Here is a 15,812-nt window from a genome sequence, read left to right as displayed (position 1 = left end):
AGCAGATCAGCAAATCTCACTCTGTCACTCAGAATCTGCCCAAAGCCATTTTTTGTTTTCATTTTCAAAGTGTCCAGGTGGCCTGACTTTCCCCATCCTATTGGCCTGGACTTCATTTTAGATCCTGCATAAATGTTTCCTTTTGGATGGAATTTGGGTCTGTTGGATGATACATATGGACATACGTAGTTATATGCACATGGATATATGTGTGTTCATTCTCATGGATTCTACATTAATGACAAACAGACCTTCTAAGATGTGACTCAATGGATAGAAACATATCTAAGGAAGATAGAGATGCCACTCTCTTATCTGATCTGCTTGTAAATTCCAGGGTAGCATCTCCCCAAGCCATAAATGATGTCTTCTTGCAAATTCAAATGCTCCCATCATGACTACCTGAGGCAGGAAGAGAGGGGTAACTCCTTCCATGCACTCCTACTGTGAGATAATGTCTTTGACAGACTGCTTGAGTACCATGGTGACAGGTACCATGGAAATAAAAGACCAGATTAAGTGTGGGAGGAACTATGTACAGGCAGAATGACTTCGAAAGAGCCTGCATTCTACGTTACGCTGGGACCTTGCTGCACGGGTCCCCTTTGCTACACTAGAGCAGTGGAGGATAATTATTCTCACTTATCAGCCCAAGAGCACAGTGTCCCGCAGCTCTCTGGGTCTGAGTTGTCTGCTTCAGGGGCAGGTCTTCAGGAAGAGCCATGTACGTGGCTTTGCCAATCCCCATGTGCTGGACACATCACACAGCTTGGTAATGCTCATTGTTTTTCTGTTGTTTCTCTCCTCAAGGTATTTGGAAACATAAAATTAGATGAGGAGAGTCACATCAACCGGCACAACAACTTCCGGAGTTTCTTTGGGTCCCTAATGCTACTCTTCAGGTACCTGGATGCATAACTGTTGTAGCTGGAGTTCTCCTGATGGGGGGAGAGAGAATCAGTCTACCTCTTCGTCCCACTTCCCATTGTATCTTTATTCTACTTCCTTTGCTCCTGTCAGTAGAAGGGGGAATGGGCAATGTCTTTGCCAAACTGCCCCATAACATTAGAAAGTTTCGTCTTGTCTACAGCCATACCACCATGAATGTGCCTGATCTTGTCTGATCTTGGAAGCTAAGCAGAGTTGGGTCTGCTAAATACTTGGGTGGGAGAAAATTTCATCAATGTCTTTGGCTCAGCAGTTAATTTGCAAATTTTAACTTCAACATGGCCTGCAAGGGTTTGGGAGGGGGGAATATCAGGACGGTGTTTGCAGACCAAATTCCACTTAAGGGCCAAAACCTTGGATAGCCAGGTGTATGTGGGGTCTTAGAGAATCCCACAACTAGTAGCAGAGACCCCACAAAAGATGGAAAGGCAGTGGATGTGGTAGCAGAACCCAAAACAGACCTCAATGGGACTCTTTATCTCTGCATGGAAACCACTAGAAGGGGAGAACTGGGTAAAAAGGGAGCCTGTTGGGCCCAGGCAAGAGCAAGGATGGGGGAATTGGGAAAGAGGAACAAGGATGTAATAGGATCTGCAGACCTGTTCCTGCTAACCAAAATGTCTCTTGGGCTCAGGAGTGCCACAGGTGAGGCCTGGCAGGAGATTATGCTGTCATGCCTCGGGGAGAAGGGCTGTGAGCCTGACACCACCGCACCCTCAGGGCAGAACGAGAACGAGCGCTGCGGCACCGATCTGGCCTACGTGTACTTTGTCTCCTTCATCTTCTTCTGCTCCTTCTTGGTGAGCAACATTGTGCTCTTGCCTTGCGATATGGCCCATCCCATCCTACCCCCAACCCTCTGATACACAGACAGGAGATGTTTACTTCAGTGTATGTTTGTACTTCCCTCCCCTCCTATCCCCCTCTCTCCACACCCCCACCATGCACACACTCACACCCAGGCCCAGGTTAAGAGCTAGATCGTCCTCTGGAGAACTCTTGGAGATTAGCGTGCCTGTCAGACTCCTGGATGGGTGATTTTCAATGATTAAGAAAAGTCTTTGTTGCTTCTAGGGAAATATTTTTGTGAAAAGGGAAGGTGAGCATATTTCAGTGCACTGAGCTTCATATCAAATCTATGAACACTCAGAGTAAATCCTTTGTCATATCTCAGGTATTTTATCTTATAAGTAGGTCTATGGATATATTCTCTTTGGGAGATGTTTGAACTGCTTGAGAAAAGGTACCTGAAAATGCAAGGCTATAGCATTGATAAGAGTAGAATGATGATAATGGAATAAATGTGGTTCTCTCTTGACTTGTAATGTTATTCCATTTGGTAGTTGACCAGCTGATAGATGATAAAGAATATGATTGCTTGATTGCTTTGGGTGTTAGTAAATATTGAGTAGTATATGTGGAGCACACCCACCTATAAAGTGGTGAGAAACCCTAGGTGCCTCTTAAGTCTCTCTTGGAGAAAGCATGACTCAGCACACCCACTTCCAGAAACTTCTACCCTGCGTATCAGACAAGCAGTGATAAATAGAATAATAAAGGGGTCAGTTTAGTGTTTCTGGTCACTCTGAAATTCCTCAGCTCAACTTCACTGCTAATGCCACTGGCTATACAAAAACCTAAAACTAAAACAGTGACACCACTGAAAAGTGGTCAATTTCACGACCATGCATCAAAAAGTGAATTAATTGTCTTATGTCCAGGGATTGCTACCTTGCAAGTGATCCCAAGGGGACTGAAACTTCCCACATGTCCAGGTCTCCAGTGAGGGGGTGGGCTACAGAAAGACCATTAAGTGTTGCCTGTAGGTCAGTGTGGCAGGGAGTGAGCTAATGGGAGATGTGGGCAGCCCACGCAGTAGTCTTGGCTTTGTTCCTCTGCTAGCCTTGGCCCTTTAATAGCCCTTTTATAGCATCTATAAAATGGGAGAAAAAAATGACTTAATAATAGCGTTTTATACACAATGAACTGATCCATGTGTTTTAATATACTTCCTTCTTATGTATGTGAAAGGTTTTTCAATAAAAAGAAAAGAATACACAACAGTATCTTATTTACAAATATAGAAGTATAATGTATAAAGAAAAAAAAACTCTGAAATTTAGAAGAATGCTATTGATGGGAGTTTTCCGTTTATTTACATCTTCAGTACATTTTTATTGAGTGGCCATTGTGAGGTTCACTCTCAGCAAGGCCCATCCCTCAGTCACCAGTAGTCAAGGGGTCAAACTGGCTCTCAGCTTCCAGGAATTGGTGCTCACTGCTAGAGTGAAATGGAGCAGATAGAAGCACATGTGGACGTCTTACTTTTATCTCACATGGTTTAAGTGTTTCATAATAAATATTTGAAAGAAACCAAAGATAAAACTGGAAATTAATTAGAGACCATAAAGGTACTTTTGGAATTTTGAGACAGAGGGTGCTGCATAATTTACATTACTGTTATTTTTAATGAGGCTATATTCGGTATGAGATGATCTGCTTTCAGATCTATATGAGACTGCCTTTGTGACCTTGGACAAGTCACACAGCTTCTCAACTCAAACCAGCCACTCTACAGAGATTTACTGATGCCCCCACGATGTGCCCCAGGCCTTATGCTGGAAGCTAAGAATACAAATGTGAATCCAAAGCAATTCTGTCCTTGAGGGGTGATGGTAATTAAACCTGCCTCTAAAAGAGTTGGAGCAAGCGTAAAAACAAGTAATAGGTGTGACTGCACACGTTACACTCTTAATGACTGTACAAATGAAAAGCAGTAACAATGCTAATAGTTTTTGTTGACATTAATACTAGGTACCCTGAAAAGGGTACAAAAGAAATGTCTGGATACATGGAAAATCCTTTATAACCCAGGCAGTGGTTGAACAAATTCACTGTGGCTCCAACCTTAGAGGCAGAAAGACAGGCCTGTGTTGGGATTAGGTTCACCTGCATGAGACAGAAATCTCCAGATAACAGCAGCTTAACCAGGAGGGATGCTGATTTCCCTTCCATATCAGTGAAGTCTGGAGGAAGGCAGGCAGTCTGGTTATGGTGCTCCACAGGGGTGTTGGGGCCCCAGACCTACTCCTGCTTTCTGCTCCATCACCTCTGTGGTGTGTCCCTCATCCTCAAGGAAGAGGAGACACCTAGACCTCCAGCCATCCATCTCTACTCTACTCTAGGCAGCAGGAGAAAGGAAGAGTCGAGTCTGGCTGTTAGGTGTGACCAGCAGTCTGTGTATTGTAGAGAGACTCTAACCATGTCCTTCCTCCACACTGTCTCCTTATCCTGTACACCCTGTGTGCATATCTGGCACCTCTGTGCACCTGGCCACCTTGACCTGGGGGTCCACAACAGAGACTCCAGTTCTCCTACCAGTTGTTATCTATCAGGCAGGACCCTTTCACTTACAAGAGACAGAAAGCCCAGCTAAATCCAGATTCAGTAAAGTGGGATTTTACAGGCTCCTGTAAATGAGGAGTCCTGGGGCAGAGCAGGCTTAATATGGGGCTCAGATGATATCACCAGGTCCAGTTTCTCTCCGTTTACAGATCTTGCCTCCACCTTGCTCCAACCTTGTGAGTACAAATATCAACATCCCAAGATGGCTGTAGTGGCAGCTCTAGACCTCACATTTTCACACATTTAAGAGCAACAGGAAGAATTATTTTGCCCTGAAGGTTCAATACCATTTTATTGGTTTTGATGGGATCACCAACCACAGTGCCCAGGGAAATGGGATTTAATGACTAGTTGAGGCCTGGGTCACCGGAGGGTATCTCATTGAATCTCACTAACTGGGAACAGCCAAGAACCTGGGCCAGAAATACAGTGAATGGGTGAGCAGGGCAGCCAGGAAACAAGGAAACTGCTGTTGACCATCAGTGGATTCCACCTTTGTTAACTCTGCTCTGGTCCTTGCTGTCGTCCTGCCCCTGGTAGATTCAGGAGTACTGCAACATCTTTCCTTGGTTTCCCACTCACCCTACATGCTGCTACCAAGAGTTCTTTCTGAATGCAAATGTCCCTTTATCTCTCTCCTCTCTAAACCCCTTTAGTAGATCCTGTTGCTTACAGAACAGTCTAGATCAGTGGTTGGCAAACTACAGCCCTTGGGACAAATCAGGTTTACCACCTGTTTTTGTGTGGCCAGTGAAATAATGGCTTCTACATTCTTAAATGGTTGAGGAAAGAAAACAAAAGATGAATGATGTTTCATGACATAGAATTACATGGAATTCAAATTTCAGTGTCCATAAACAAAGCTTTACCAGAACACAGCCATGTTCATTTGTATACAGATGATCTATCTGGTGCTACAACAGAAAAACTGAATAGCTACAGCAGAGACCGCACAGCCTGCAGAGCCTAAAATATTTGCCATCTGACCAGTTCACTGATCCTGGTCTACACTCTTTAGCTCAGTGTATGAGATGCTTCTGTGATCCGGCACTTGGATCCAGCTGCTCTGCCCTCCTTGCAGATGCCTGGCTATTCCCTGTCCCTGCACACCTCTGTGCTGGCTCCTTTGCTAAAACACCCTCCTCCATGCCCATGTCTATCTGGTGAACGGTACTCAAGCATCAACTCTTTTATACATTTTTTCTTCAGCCAGGAGAAGTTGCCTTCACACTCCTTTTTGTCCCCACCGGAACCTGCATATGCTTCTTTCATGGCTCTTAAAATTTGTCACATTTGTATGTTTTCATTACATCACAGTCTCTACTCAATACCAAATAAGTCTTGAAGAGCATTCAAGTAACCACATCTAGTGAAGCCCTGCTGTGCTGTAAGCCCTGTGCTAGGCATGGGAATATACCTCTGGACAAGAACTTTGTTATCTCATATCTCTGGCACCTGAATCTCTGTTTGGAACATAGTAGGTGCACAGTAAAGGCTGGCTAAACAAATACGTGGAAGAGTAGGGACATACAAACTGCTTAAGAGCCAAGAACAGCTTAAAGTCATCACAACAGTAGACCATGCCATCAGCTCTAAAACATCCTACTAGTTGTTCTTTGGGCTGCTTTTATGGATCAAGAATGAAGGGGGAGGCTAGGGAGGAAAGGTTGCCATCTGGCCTTGACTTCCTCTAGCCCTCAAGAATGTGATGGCTGCTGGTGTTCCCTCTCCTGCCACAGTAACAAATAAATGGAACAGATAATAAAAGTGACTGTGGGGTACTCTACAAATATGAAGTGGCATAGAAATGTAAAGTAAGAATGCTCACACAATGAAAGTGTGGTACAAATAATGAAAACATGTTACATTCAGCAAGATCAGTGGTGCTTGAGCTAGGAACTTCAGCACTACAAACTTTTGAATTCTTTTCTTTGCCCTGAAGCCTGTTTTCCTGCTTCCTGAGCTCTGCTTTAGGTTTCCCCTAACCCCTGTTCTTCCCCTTGCCCTTCAGATGCTCAACCTGTTCGTGGCCGTCATCATGGACAACTTTGAGTACCTGACTCGGGACTCCTCCATCCTGGGGCCTCACCACTTGGATGAGTTTGTCCGCGTCTGGGCAGAATATGACCGAGCAGCATGGTGCGTAGGCCCCTCAGCCATCCCAGCAGGGCCCAGAGCAAAGGTCTCTGGAGTTCCCAGGGAAGAGGTCAGAATTGGAGCCACCCAAATGCCTGCCTGTTGCAGAAGGAAAGGAGATTCCTCTTGATTGTGGCCCATGGAAGAGGCTCTGGTATCAAGCCAGTCACCAAAGACTTCTGAATCCTCCTTTCCCCTCTCTTTCCTTCTGTGACAGCGTTTTCCTTTCCTGGGCTGGTCTTACCACCCAGGCCTCACCTCAGATTATTTGGGTTCAATCCCAAGAGAAGTTTCCCATAATCTTTTTCTGCCAATGGTTTAGTGGACTCCTTTGAGTTACCAGGGGGTTTGACAAGGGTTTTTGGCCAGCTGGACATCTGGCCACCATGATCAGTGCCTATGAGCATTTTCTCTTTCTCACTCCTCTCAGCAGATACAGTTGGATATAACTCTGAAATTATTCTTTTTAAAAAAACCAAATAAGTTGTTCTTCCAACTGTTCCCTTAAACATTTGTGGATTTTTATTACATGGAACTAAATTAAATGGTAGGAATTGGTGAAGATAACCTCTTTACTGTCTCTCTTGCTGTTGAGTAGTTCTGAAGTGATAGCATGCCTTCTAGGCTCTAGAGCAGGGATTGGCAAACTACATCCCATGGGCAAAATTCAGCCCATTGTCTGTTTTTGCAAATAAAGTTTTATTGGAAGACAGCTCAACCATTCATTTATGTATTGTCTCTGGCTGCTTACATACTACAAGGAAGAGATGAGTGATTGTGACAGAGATGGTATGGTCCTCAAATTTGAAAGTATTTACTATAGAAATATTAGGTTGGAACAAAAGTAATTGCAAGCCATTTTTGCATCAACCTATAGTTTACTGTCAAAAAATTTACTGCCAAAAACGTTTGCTAATCCCTGCTTTAGAGTATAAAGGCAGAAAATACTGCCCTTTTTTTGGCCCTCATGGCTGAGGACAAGGTGAGAGTTCTGTGAATGCTCACTCCAAAGGAACTGTCCTGTTCCAGGTCATTTTAGCTTTCGGGTCTTAACTCACCAATCTTCTATCCATTCTGGTCCCCCTCTGAAAAATACTACAAGAAATGTTATCCTTCACAGGCATGGACCAAGTTGCTTCCACCTGGAACCCTCTTCATGATCAGAGACTTTTCCCAAAAATCTATCCTCTGGTGAGGCTGTTGAACTTGGGTCACTGTTTTAGCGACTGGAAGGGTGAATCAGAATTCTTTCCTTCATTAATTATTAATGACTTAGGGTACAGAGTTATCTAAATCCATTCCTATTACAATGGCTGAGCAACAGCTTTTTCTTTCTGGTCTTACTTTCTAGTAAATAGATCTTAGAAAGCGATGGGCAGTGTGTTAGAGGAGAAGGCAGCCAGGCCTGCGTGTCTTCAGCTCCATGGCCTTGGACCAGTCACATAACCACTCTGGGCTTCTTTATCTGTAAAATGGCGATCGTGATACCTACATAACTTGCAGAGTGGTTGTGAGGATGATATTAAATCATGTGTGTAACTGTTATTATAATCAACAATAACCACATGGGAATGCTACTTGGAATGTCTAGAAAATCGGCCTCTGTAACCATGGATATCTATGGGATTGGGAGCCTAAGAAGGGACCTCTTCACTCACCCGAGAGGAGAAACCAACTGTGAGAAAAAAGTCCCTTGTTCATCTGGGCTCACTCAGGTATCCTTGGCTTCCAGAAACCCCAGCTTCTTGTGGTTTCACTTATCTTGGGATCCAAATGCCATGTGTATAAAGCATGCTTCTCCCTACTCATTCTAGTTGCTGGGAAGAAATGATTCCATGAGGATGAAACATGAGACTCAGACATGTGGACTGGGAAAGAGCAGAAAGACAAAGAATTTCTTCTGTGTGCTTTGAAATTCACAGTGTAACTCATTCTAGTTAGAGTTTGGTTGGCTTTCTTTATAAGGTGGGTGAGGAAGACTAACAAAAGTAACGTGAGCCAATGTCTTCAAAAGGAGGACTGATACCAGTTGCAAAAAATGTCAGTCTATAGCCACTTCCAACTCATCTACTTCCCGATCTCACTAAGGCAAAATGAAAGGACAACTGGCTAAGTTACCTCAAGAGTTGGGAGACTTGGAGGTACTGATGAGCTGCTATCCGGAAGAGGAGGAGGAATCAACCCTCAAATTTCAAAAAGCCTAGAAAGAGTAAAGCTGGGCTGAAGCAGTAGTCTCCATATGGCTGCCAGCAAGGACTGAATGCACAGAGGTGGAGATGGCTGTGTTGATAATTTCCAGCGGAAACCCTGGTCTGTACCAGGGTGTATACAGACCTGCAAATTCCTGGGTGTTGCTTCTTTTTCTGGACCCTGACAGAGAAGATGCTGTAGCCACTGAAAATTAATCAATCGTTAATTCTATCCCTTCCATAAGAAGCTAGTACTCTCTAGTGGGCTCCTGGGGAAAAGGTTGGTAAGATAGCTAGAATTCTGGCTGACTCCAGCCAAGCTCCTGTTGGCTGAGTGGCAGGAAGAGGGCTGGGGGGGAGAGTGTTCATGGCTTCCTCCCTGGCTGCTCTCTGAACACAGACCTCAGCAGGCTCCTACCGAGTAGAGAAGACTTGCCCAAGCTGAACGCAGAAAAATCTGTCACAAAGAGAAGCAAAGCCCTTTGTGATTTCCCTCATGCCAGCTGTGCTCCTCGCTAATTAGCCTAATGGGAAATTTGTCTTTTCCAGACTGCAGAAAGCCGCTGACTTTCCACTGCCCCTGACAAGCGGGTCTGAGTAACTGACTGTAATCAGTGTCTGTGAAAAGCAAACAGTTCGCAGTCCACTTCAAGGCAGCCTGGCATCTGCTCTGGACAGCAGTCTGAGTCATTTGTGAATTGGCAGGCTTTGTTCCTAGAAGCCTAGCTAGAGCCAGGGCTGTGTCTGCATCTGGCCAGGTGTGGGCCAGATAGGTATCATGGGGTGCTCTTGATCATTAGGCAGTTCCCTTTGGCATTGAATGGGCACTGATTTCCTTAGAAAATTGCAGCAGTACAGTTTGGCAAGGTAATGGTTCTCTGGTGCTTACTATTTTCAGTCTCTCCTGGTCTGGCTTTGCCAGGCCCAAGGAAAGAAGCTGCTCTGACCTCTTTCAGCCATCCTCTTCATGGCTAAGCTGTCATTTATTTCCCACCCTTCTCTGAGTGTCCTATTAACCCACCTGTGCTTCCTTTACAGCGGCAGGATCCCGTATAAGGATATGTACAAATTAGTGCGGGTGATCTCGCCTCCTCTGGGCCTGGGAGAGAACTGCCCCTACAGGGTGGCTTGCAAGGTTTGCCTCCCAGTCCCCAGCCATGACCTGCCGTGGGATGCAACATCTAACCCCTCCTCTCTGTCCTCTGCTCCACCACCACTGTGCCACATGAGGGAACCTTCATGTTGCTTTCCTTTGAGTTTAAAGAGGTCCAAACCCTTCCAGAACCAGCAACTGTTATATAAGCAGAAGGGCATACTTTGGGGAAAAGGCAGAAGAGTTAAGAACTTCATATAAAGACCAATGTGATCACTCTCTTCTTCACATGCACACACTCATGTATGTGTGTGTATGTACATGTATACACACCACACACACACACACACAGGTCCACCTTAGTCTGTATAATCAGAGCGACCTCTCCTTTCTCCATAGAATGCAGAAATGTTTTTAACCCAGCAAAATAATTCTGGCTTATTTTCACTGGAGACAGAGAAGCCTCATTTTAGCAAAATAGCGTCATCATCCCATATGTAACGTATGGAGTATGATCCCAGTGATCCCCCCTCCCAGCTCCTGGATGGTCTGGTCAGAATGACTATGAAAGCTATAGGACAGAAGGGGTGAGAAACAAAGAATTAGGGCAAGAGGTGAGAGTAGGTAAAAGAGGCATGGATTTGGTGCTGTGTGGAAGAAGGTAGTAATAGCTCAGAGAGTCTGAGAAGATCACAGTGAATGAAGCACTCCTGAGCAGAGTCCATGCCTTAGGTTCCTGCCATGGGTTGCTGTGAGGGATCTGAAAGGGCTGTCATAATTTCCAAGTCACTTCTTTGTCAGACCAAGGATATTGTTCAGGGGTGAGTAGAACCTCCCTGCTCAACTCTGCCATACCCGGAGAACTCTCTATATCCCAATGGCTCTACTAAGCCCCTATGTAAGGCCAAGCCTGCTAGGTAAGGAACCCTCTCCTGGTGCAAGTGGAGAGAAGCATGGGCTCCCTGGGGCATAGCACTGCCCAGGCAGCTGGAAGATGACCTAGGCTCAGGAAGGATGCCAGCCTGGACAATGGGATACAGCTGGCCTGGGATGGTGACACAGTGATTCTGTACTCAGGAGGCTGGACAGCTGCCTCTGCTGAGACTCTTTAAACTCTACCCTGGTGAAACCCGCAGCCGCATGTGGGAGAGCTGGGGAGGGTAGCATGGCATGCAAGATGCTCTTCCTCCTTCTGTTTTTGTTTCTTCTGTCCCCAGCATGCCATCGACCTGGCACATGCTGGGGAATAAAGAGCAGTCTTGTCCACAGAGCCAGGTGGAAGCAACGGGGCCAACTCTTTGAGCAGCAAGCACAGCCCACCACCTTCAGTGCAAGACGCCGCCTCCTGCTGCACACACACCACAGAGGGGGGATACACGACGTTCTGCCTGTGGGTTCAGTGGAGAATAGCCTGACTTTCAGGCCAGCGCCCCAGCCGGGGTCAGAAACTCCAACCCATGGCTGGAGCACCGTCTATCCGGTTTATACCGCTCACACACAGCCCTGGGAATTGAAAATAAGCTGTGCTGTATTGAGGAGGGATGAAGTGAACAGGGAAGTCAGGGGAATGCTAATCGAGGAGAAAATGAGTCCCCGTGACTGTTCCCATGGAGAGTCATAGGGACCGAAGGTTGCCACCAGTGTTCCTGGGTCTGTGTGGGGCATGATATAAACCGCACCAGGATGGAGTCATGTCTACGATTTGCCTTGATTAACAGGTTTCCTATTCTTTTCCCGTTTGTCCATTTTGTTTTGTTTTTCTTCTCCTGTTTTCTGTATTTTGTTCGTTTTTGCTCTCTGGGAATGCCTGTTCTCCTCTCCTACCTGTCTGCATCCTTCACCCCACTTCCTTCTCCTTTCCCTGCCACCTCCCTGCCCCGCTAACCCTCCCCATCCCAACTCACCACCCTCCATGAGCAGTGGCCGCATCCATTACACTGAGATGTATGAAATGCTGACTCTCATGTCACCTCCGCTAGGCCTCGGCAAGAGATGTCCCTCCAAAGTGGCATATAAGGTAGACCACCCCTTCTTTGTTCTGGGCTAGAGACCAACAGGAAATGGGATCTAGCTGTGGGGAGGCCAGAACATGGGGAGGAAGCCAGGCTGGGGAGGCGGAGGAGGGAACTAAGAGGAAAGGCACGATGAGACTGAAGAGTCAGGAAGGTTCCCAGGACGAAGTCATGAGATAATACAAGGAATGGTTTTTAATACTGTTCAACATGTTTTTTTATGTGGTATTTTGTGTTTCTACAACTGTGTGGCTTCTTGTGAGTGAGTTACCTGACAAGCAGTGTTAAGTGATGTGTTTCCTTTTAGAGGAGGCAGAGTGGTGGCCTATGGGATGGCATATATGGGCAAGAAGGAAGCCTACAGCAAAACAGCTATCAGTGCTCATATGCAAAGAAATATCTTCAATCAGATAAATTAAGGAAATCACGCAGAAATTCCTTTATACATGGAATTGTTAGGAGAAAATTACTTTAAACAAGAAAGTTTTAGGAGAGAGGAAAACTCATAACAAATGTTTTCACCCATGACATAGGAAGAATGGCATAGGTTCCTTCTAGGTCTAAGAAGAAAAGAGGAACCTGTCTTCCATCCTGTGATAGACTGAGGAATGCAGCTCTATCCCACTAACCCAGCTACCCAATTCTCTTGGAAATACTCAAAATGAAGGGGAATCATGGGCACAAGTTGTATTCAGCATTAAATCTGACTTACTGGCATAACATAGTTATGGGGCCTGGCCCCGGAGTTGTGGGTGGATTCCCCCATGGCTTGCTGCTTAGAGATTATTGCACACTGGGAGTCATTTGCCCTTGGGGTGCTCATAGCTTTCGGACATGAGTCGTTTTGCCACCCATTAGTAATAGTTACTGTCGGTTCCCCTTTGCTATTTAGACTGACCCAGAACTCTGGAGCTCTTTCATTTACCTAGGAACACATCATAGTAATGTTTCCACTCCTCTAGATGTTTAAAGAAGTGGGAGAGAGATGGAACTCAAATCCAAACAAGAAACTGGCTTTCCACTCTAAGACACCATGTGGCATCAGCTTTAGGCAGGATGCTGCAATGGAACGTTAGAGATCCTTCTTTGGGAAGAGGTACTTCCCTCTCTGCCAGGCTGGTGGTTCTGCCAGAGGACATTCTCCTGCTGCTACCTCAAGTTGTATGGCCCCAGAGAGCATCTCACTGGAACATGGCCATTAGGGACCCTCATTCCCCCAAGTACATGGCTCCTCGTGCACAGCTTAGGGGCTGGCATCCTTTTTGCTCACGATGGCCACATCCAAAAGTACCAGGTGGTAGAATGTGGCCTTGAATTTGTACTTCTGGGATGAAGCTTGGTGGGAGAAGGGGAGCGGGGATTGGAGGAAAAGTAAAAAAACTCCAAAAGCAAGATACTCTCTGGAAAGTGGATTTGGCCATTTCAGTGTGATCCCTTTCTTTGGGTGAGGGGAACAAGGCCTGCCCACTCTGCTCCTGCCTGGGCCACCCTTCTCTCATTCTGTCTTCTCCGCTCTCCCCATCCTCCTACCCCAGAGCCTGTTTGCACTCTCCCCCTCGTTCACCCTGCTCCACCTCATCCTTTAGACAAGTTGGACTTATGCATGTTCAATCATGTGCTGGCAAATTTCATCTATTAAAGACTCAAAAAGGGGGCACCAGGATGCATCTTTCAAGTTAGATAAGCAAAGCAAAATCTCATTTCTCACTGTATTTCCATGTGAGTTTTATTCATGGGACAAGTGGAAATATGGAGCAGCCCTGAACAGGGAATGGAGCCACCTCCCTGAGCTGGCTCCTTTCCTTGAGACACTTCTTTTAGAAATCACTTCCCATCCCTATCAAAGACATTCTTAGGACTCCATCGGGGGAGCCCTACAGAATGATTAGGGAAGCTCCTTCCCTTTGGAATTTGGCATCATTCCCTCAGTGGAGAAAAAACAAACTCAAAAAAAAAAAAAAAAAAAAAAGCAGCAAATAAGCCTTCAATGAGAAGCAGGGAGAGAAGGACTGGGGCAGGGGATGGGGATCCTTGCCCTTCTTTTTTGTCTGTGCATTTGACCTCTGCCCTTTTCTTCCTTTCTCACTAAGGTGTCTTTCAATTTTTTTTTTTTTGCCTGCTGTTTCTTTTTTCTCTTTCACACAGAGGTTGGTCCTGATGAACATGCCAGTAGCTGAGGACATGACGGTCCACTTCACCTCCACACTTATGGCTTTGATCCGGACAGCTCTGGACATTAAAATTGCCAAAGGTAAGCTTAGGCAGGGGGGTGGGAAGGACGAATTCTGGAACAACTCATGCAGGTGGCACAGGATGGAGATATTTGAACTGTCATCTATCCAGCTAAGGATACAACAATGCAGTCATCTGAACATCAAGTATCTGACTCAACTAATATTTACCATTTTCTTCTGGTACAATGAATGGTTTGATCATCTCCAGTGCTTCTTTCAGCTTTAAAAGTAATGATCTTCAGTGTCTGGCTCACAATAGGTATTCTAGAAATATTTATTGACCAAAGGTTAATTTTGTCCTTTTTTTTCCATATATGGTTTATTTTTCTGAAGTCTTGAGAGGCGTCTGTGGCAGAAGGTGCTGTCATAGAGGCCACGGTAGTGTTTTATTCCTCTTGATTTCTAATCATCGGTTTAGGAGAGAACAGGTTTATTACTACCTCCAGGTGGACCTTTAGCCTTTCTGCTCTTGTGCAGTCTAAATCCTTTTTAAAATCAGATCACTCAGACTATGGAGTTAGGGTTGCTGGAAGGATTGCGGTATGGATAAGAAGGCAGAGGAACGTATTTGCGGCTATTTTTATTCTCTCCTCTGATACACTGAGCACCCGGGAGGCTTTTAGAATGAATGAGGAAGTTGCTCTTAGTCTGAGGGTCTCGGATCTCTTGGCAGGATATCCCTGAGTCACTGAAAACGGGAGCCAAAATGTGTTCTGCTTCTTCAGCAGAAAGACCTGGTATTGCAAGATCCACTGTCACTAAGTGCCAAGATTTCTTCTTAAAATATGAGGTGCCCCGCTGATTCAGCTCCTACCTCCACCTTCTCCCTCAGTCCTGGTTATTTCCGGGTCTATTCTATTTATTAGTAATTTATCTTATTCTAGGTGGTGCAGACAGGCAGCAGCTAGACTCAGAGCTACAAAAGGAGACCCTAGCCATCTGGCCTCACCTATCCCAGAAGATGCTGGATCTGCTTGTGCCCATGCCCAAAGGTTTGGGTCTTCTCCTGGGTATCCTTGTCACTGTGGGCCCAGCAAATGAAGGCTACGTCTTTTGGGGGAACCCAGAGTGATCAAAGAGATAAGGGAAGTTTGCCCTTTTATCCTTAAGTCCCTTTTGTGCTTATTAATTGAAAACATGTTCTTTAAGATAGGGCACTGTGGTTATGGATGAGACTTCCTGGGTGTATAGCTCCTTCCTTCCACATAATACTCCTCAGCAAACCCTCATGGGAGAAAGGATGTTGTCACTTAGCTATAGAGATTTAGAATGGTAGGCGTGATGCTTACTCATGTACTGCTTATCCTCAGTATCATCACCATCACTAGGTGGGCATGCAAGCCCCCTGAGGACAGATCAGGGGACCTATGCACTCTGCATCCTCAGATCCTGGGACCATGGGGACCCTCAATATATGCTGGATGAATGGGTGACTGACAGCGCAGACCTGTTCCAGAGAGTGGGTAACAAAGCTTAGAGGCTCCTCACTCTATCCCATCATCTTCTCCCTCGTCACCATCGTGCCACATTTGTGTTTTTAGCCTCTGACCTGACTGTGGGCAAAATCTATGCAGCAATGATGATCATGGACTACTATAAGCAGAGTAAGGTGAAGAAGCAGAGGCAGCAGCTGGAGGAACAGGTGAAGGTCAATGCCAGCATGCTAAGTGGGTGGGCCACGAGGAGTTGCAGGAGGGGATAGGCCTGTGCATCCCTGGGGCATAGTGCCCTGCAAGGACTTAGAAGCAGCAGTAATGGGTGCAGGGCCCAAGAACTTTGTAGTGACGTGGAATTA

At 45.8% G+C, this 15,812-nt stretch overlaps 1 protein-coding gene across 12 annotated transcripts in view; it reads left to right on the top strand.

Moving 5' to 3' along the window:
- Window positions 1–15,812, top strand: part of CACNA1E (calcium voltage-gated channel subunit alpha1 E) — a 498,649-nt gene that overhangs the window by 460,297 nt on the left and 22,540 nt on the right. For 8 of the 12 annotated variants that reach the window (XM_017951640.3, XM_021929889.2, XM_021929885.2 and 5 more), the window contains 7 exons: window positions 811–902; window positions 1,583–1,748; window positions 6,365–6,492; window positions 11,692–11,788; window positions 13,929–14,034; window positions 14,902–15,009; window positions 15,559–15,659. In XM_017951640.3, coding sequence (XP_017807129.1) covers window positions 811–902; window positions 1,583–1,748; window positions 6,365–6,492; window positions 11,692–11,788; window positions 13,929–14,034; window positions 14,902–15,009; window positions 15,559–15,659 — 798 coding nt within the window. Of the gene's footprint in view, window positions 1–810; window positions 903–1,582; window positions 1,749–6,364; window positions 6,493–9,716; window positions 9,814–11,691; window positions 11,789–13,928; window positions 14,035–14,901; window positions 15,010–15,558; window positions 15,660–15,812 lie in introns of those variants that run through there. The other 4 variants (XM_021929894.2, XM_021929883.2, XM_021929870.2 and 1 more) reach the window with 2 other exon arrangements.

Source organism: Papio anubis, chromosome 1, assembly GCF_008728515.1.
Source record: "Papio anubis isolate 15944 chromosome 1, Panubis1.0, whole genome shotgun sequence".
NCBI lineage: Eukaryota > Metazoa > Chordata > Mammalia > Primates > Cercopithecidae > Papio > Papio anubis.
The sequence above is the reverse complement of the archived record's forward strand: the minus strand, read 5'-3'. Positions and strand labels throughout refer to the sequence as shown.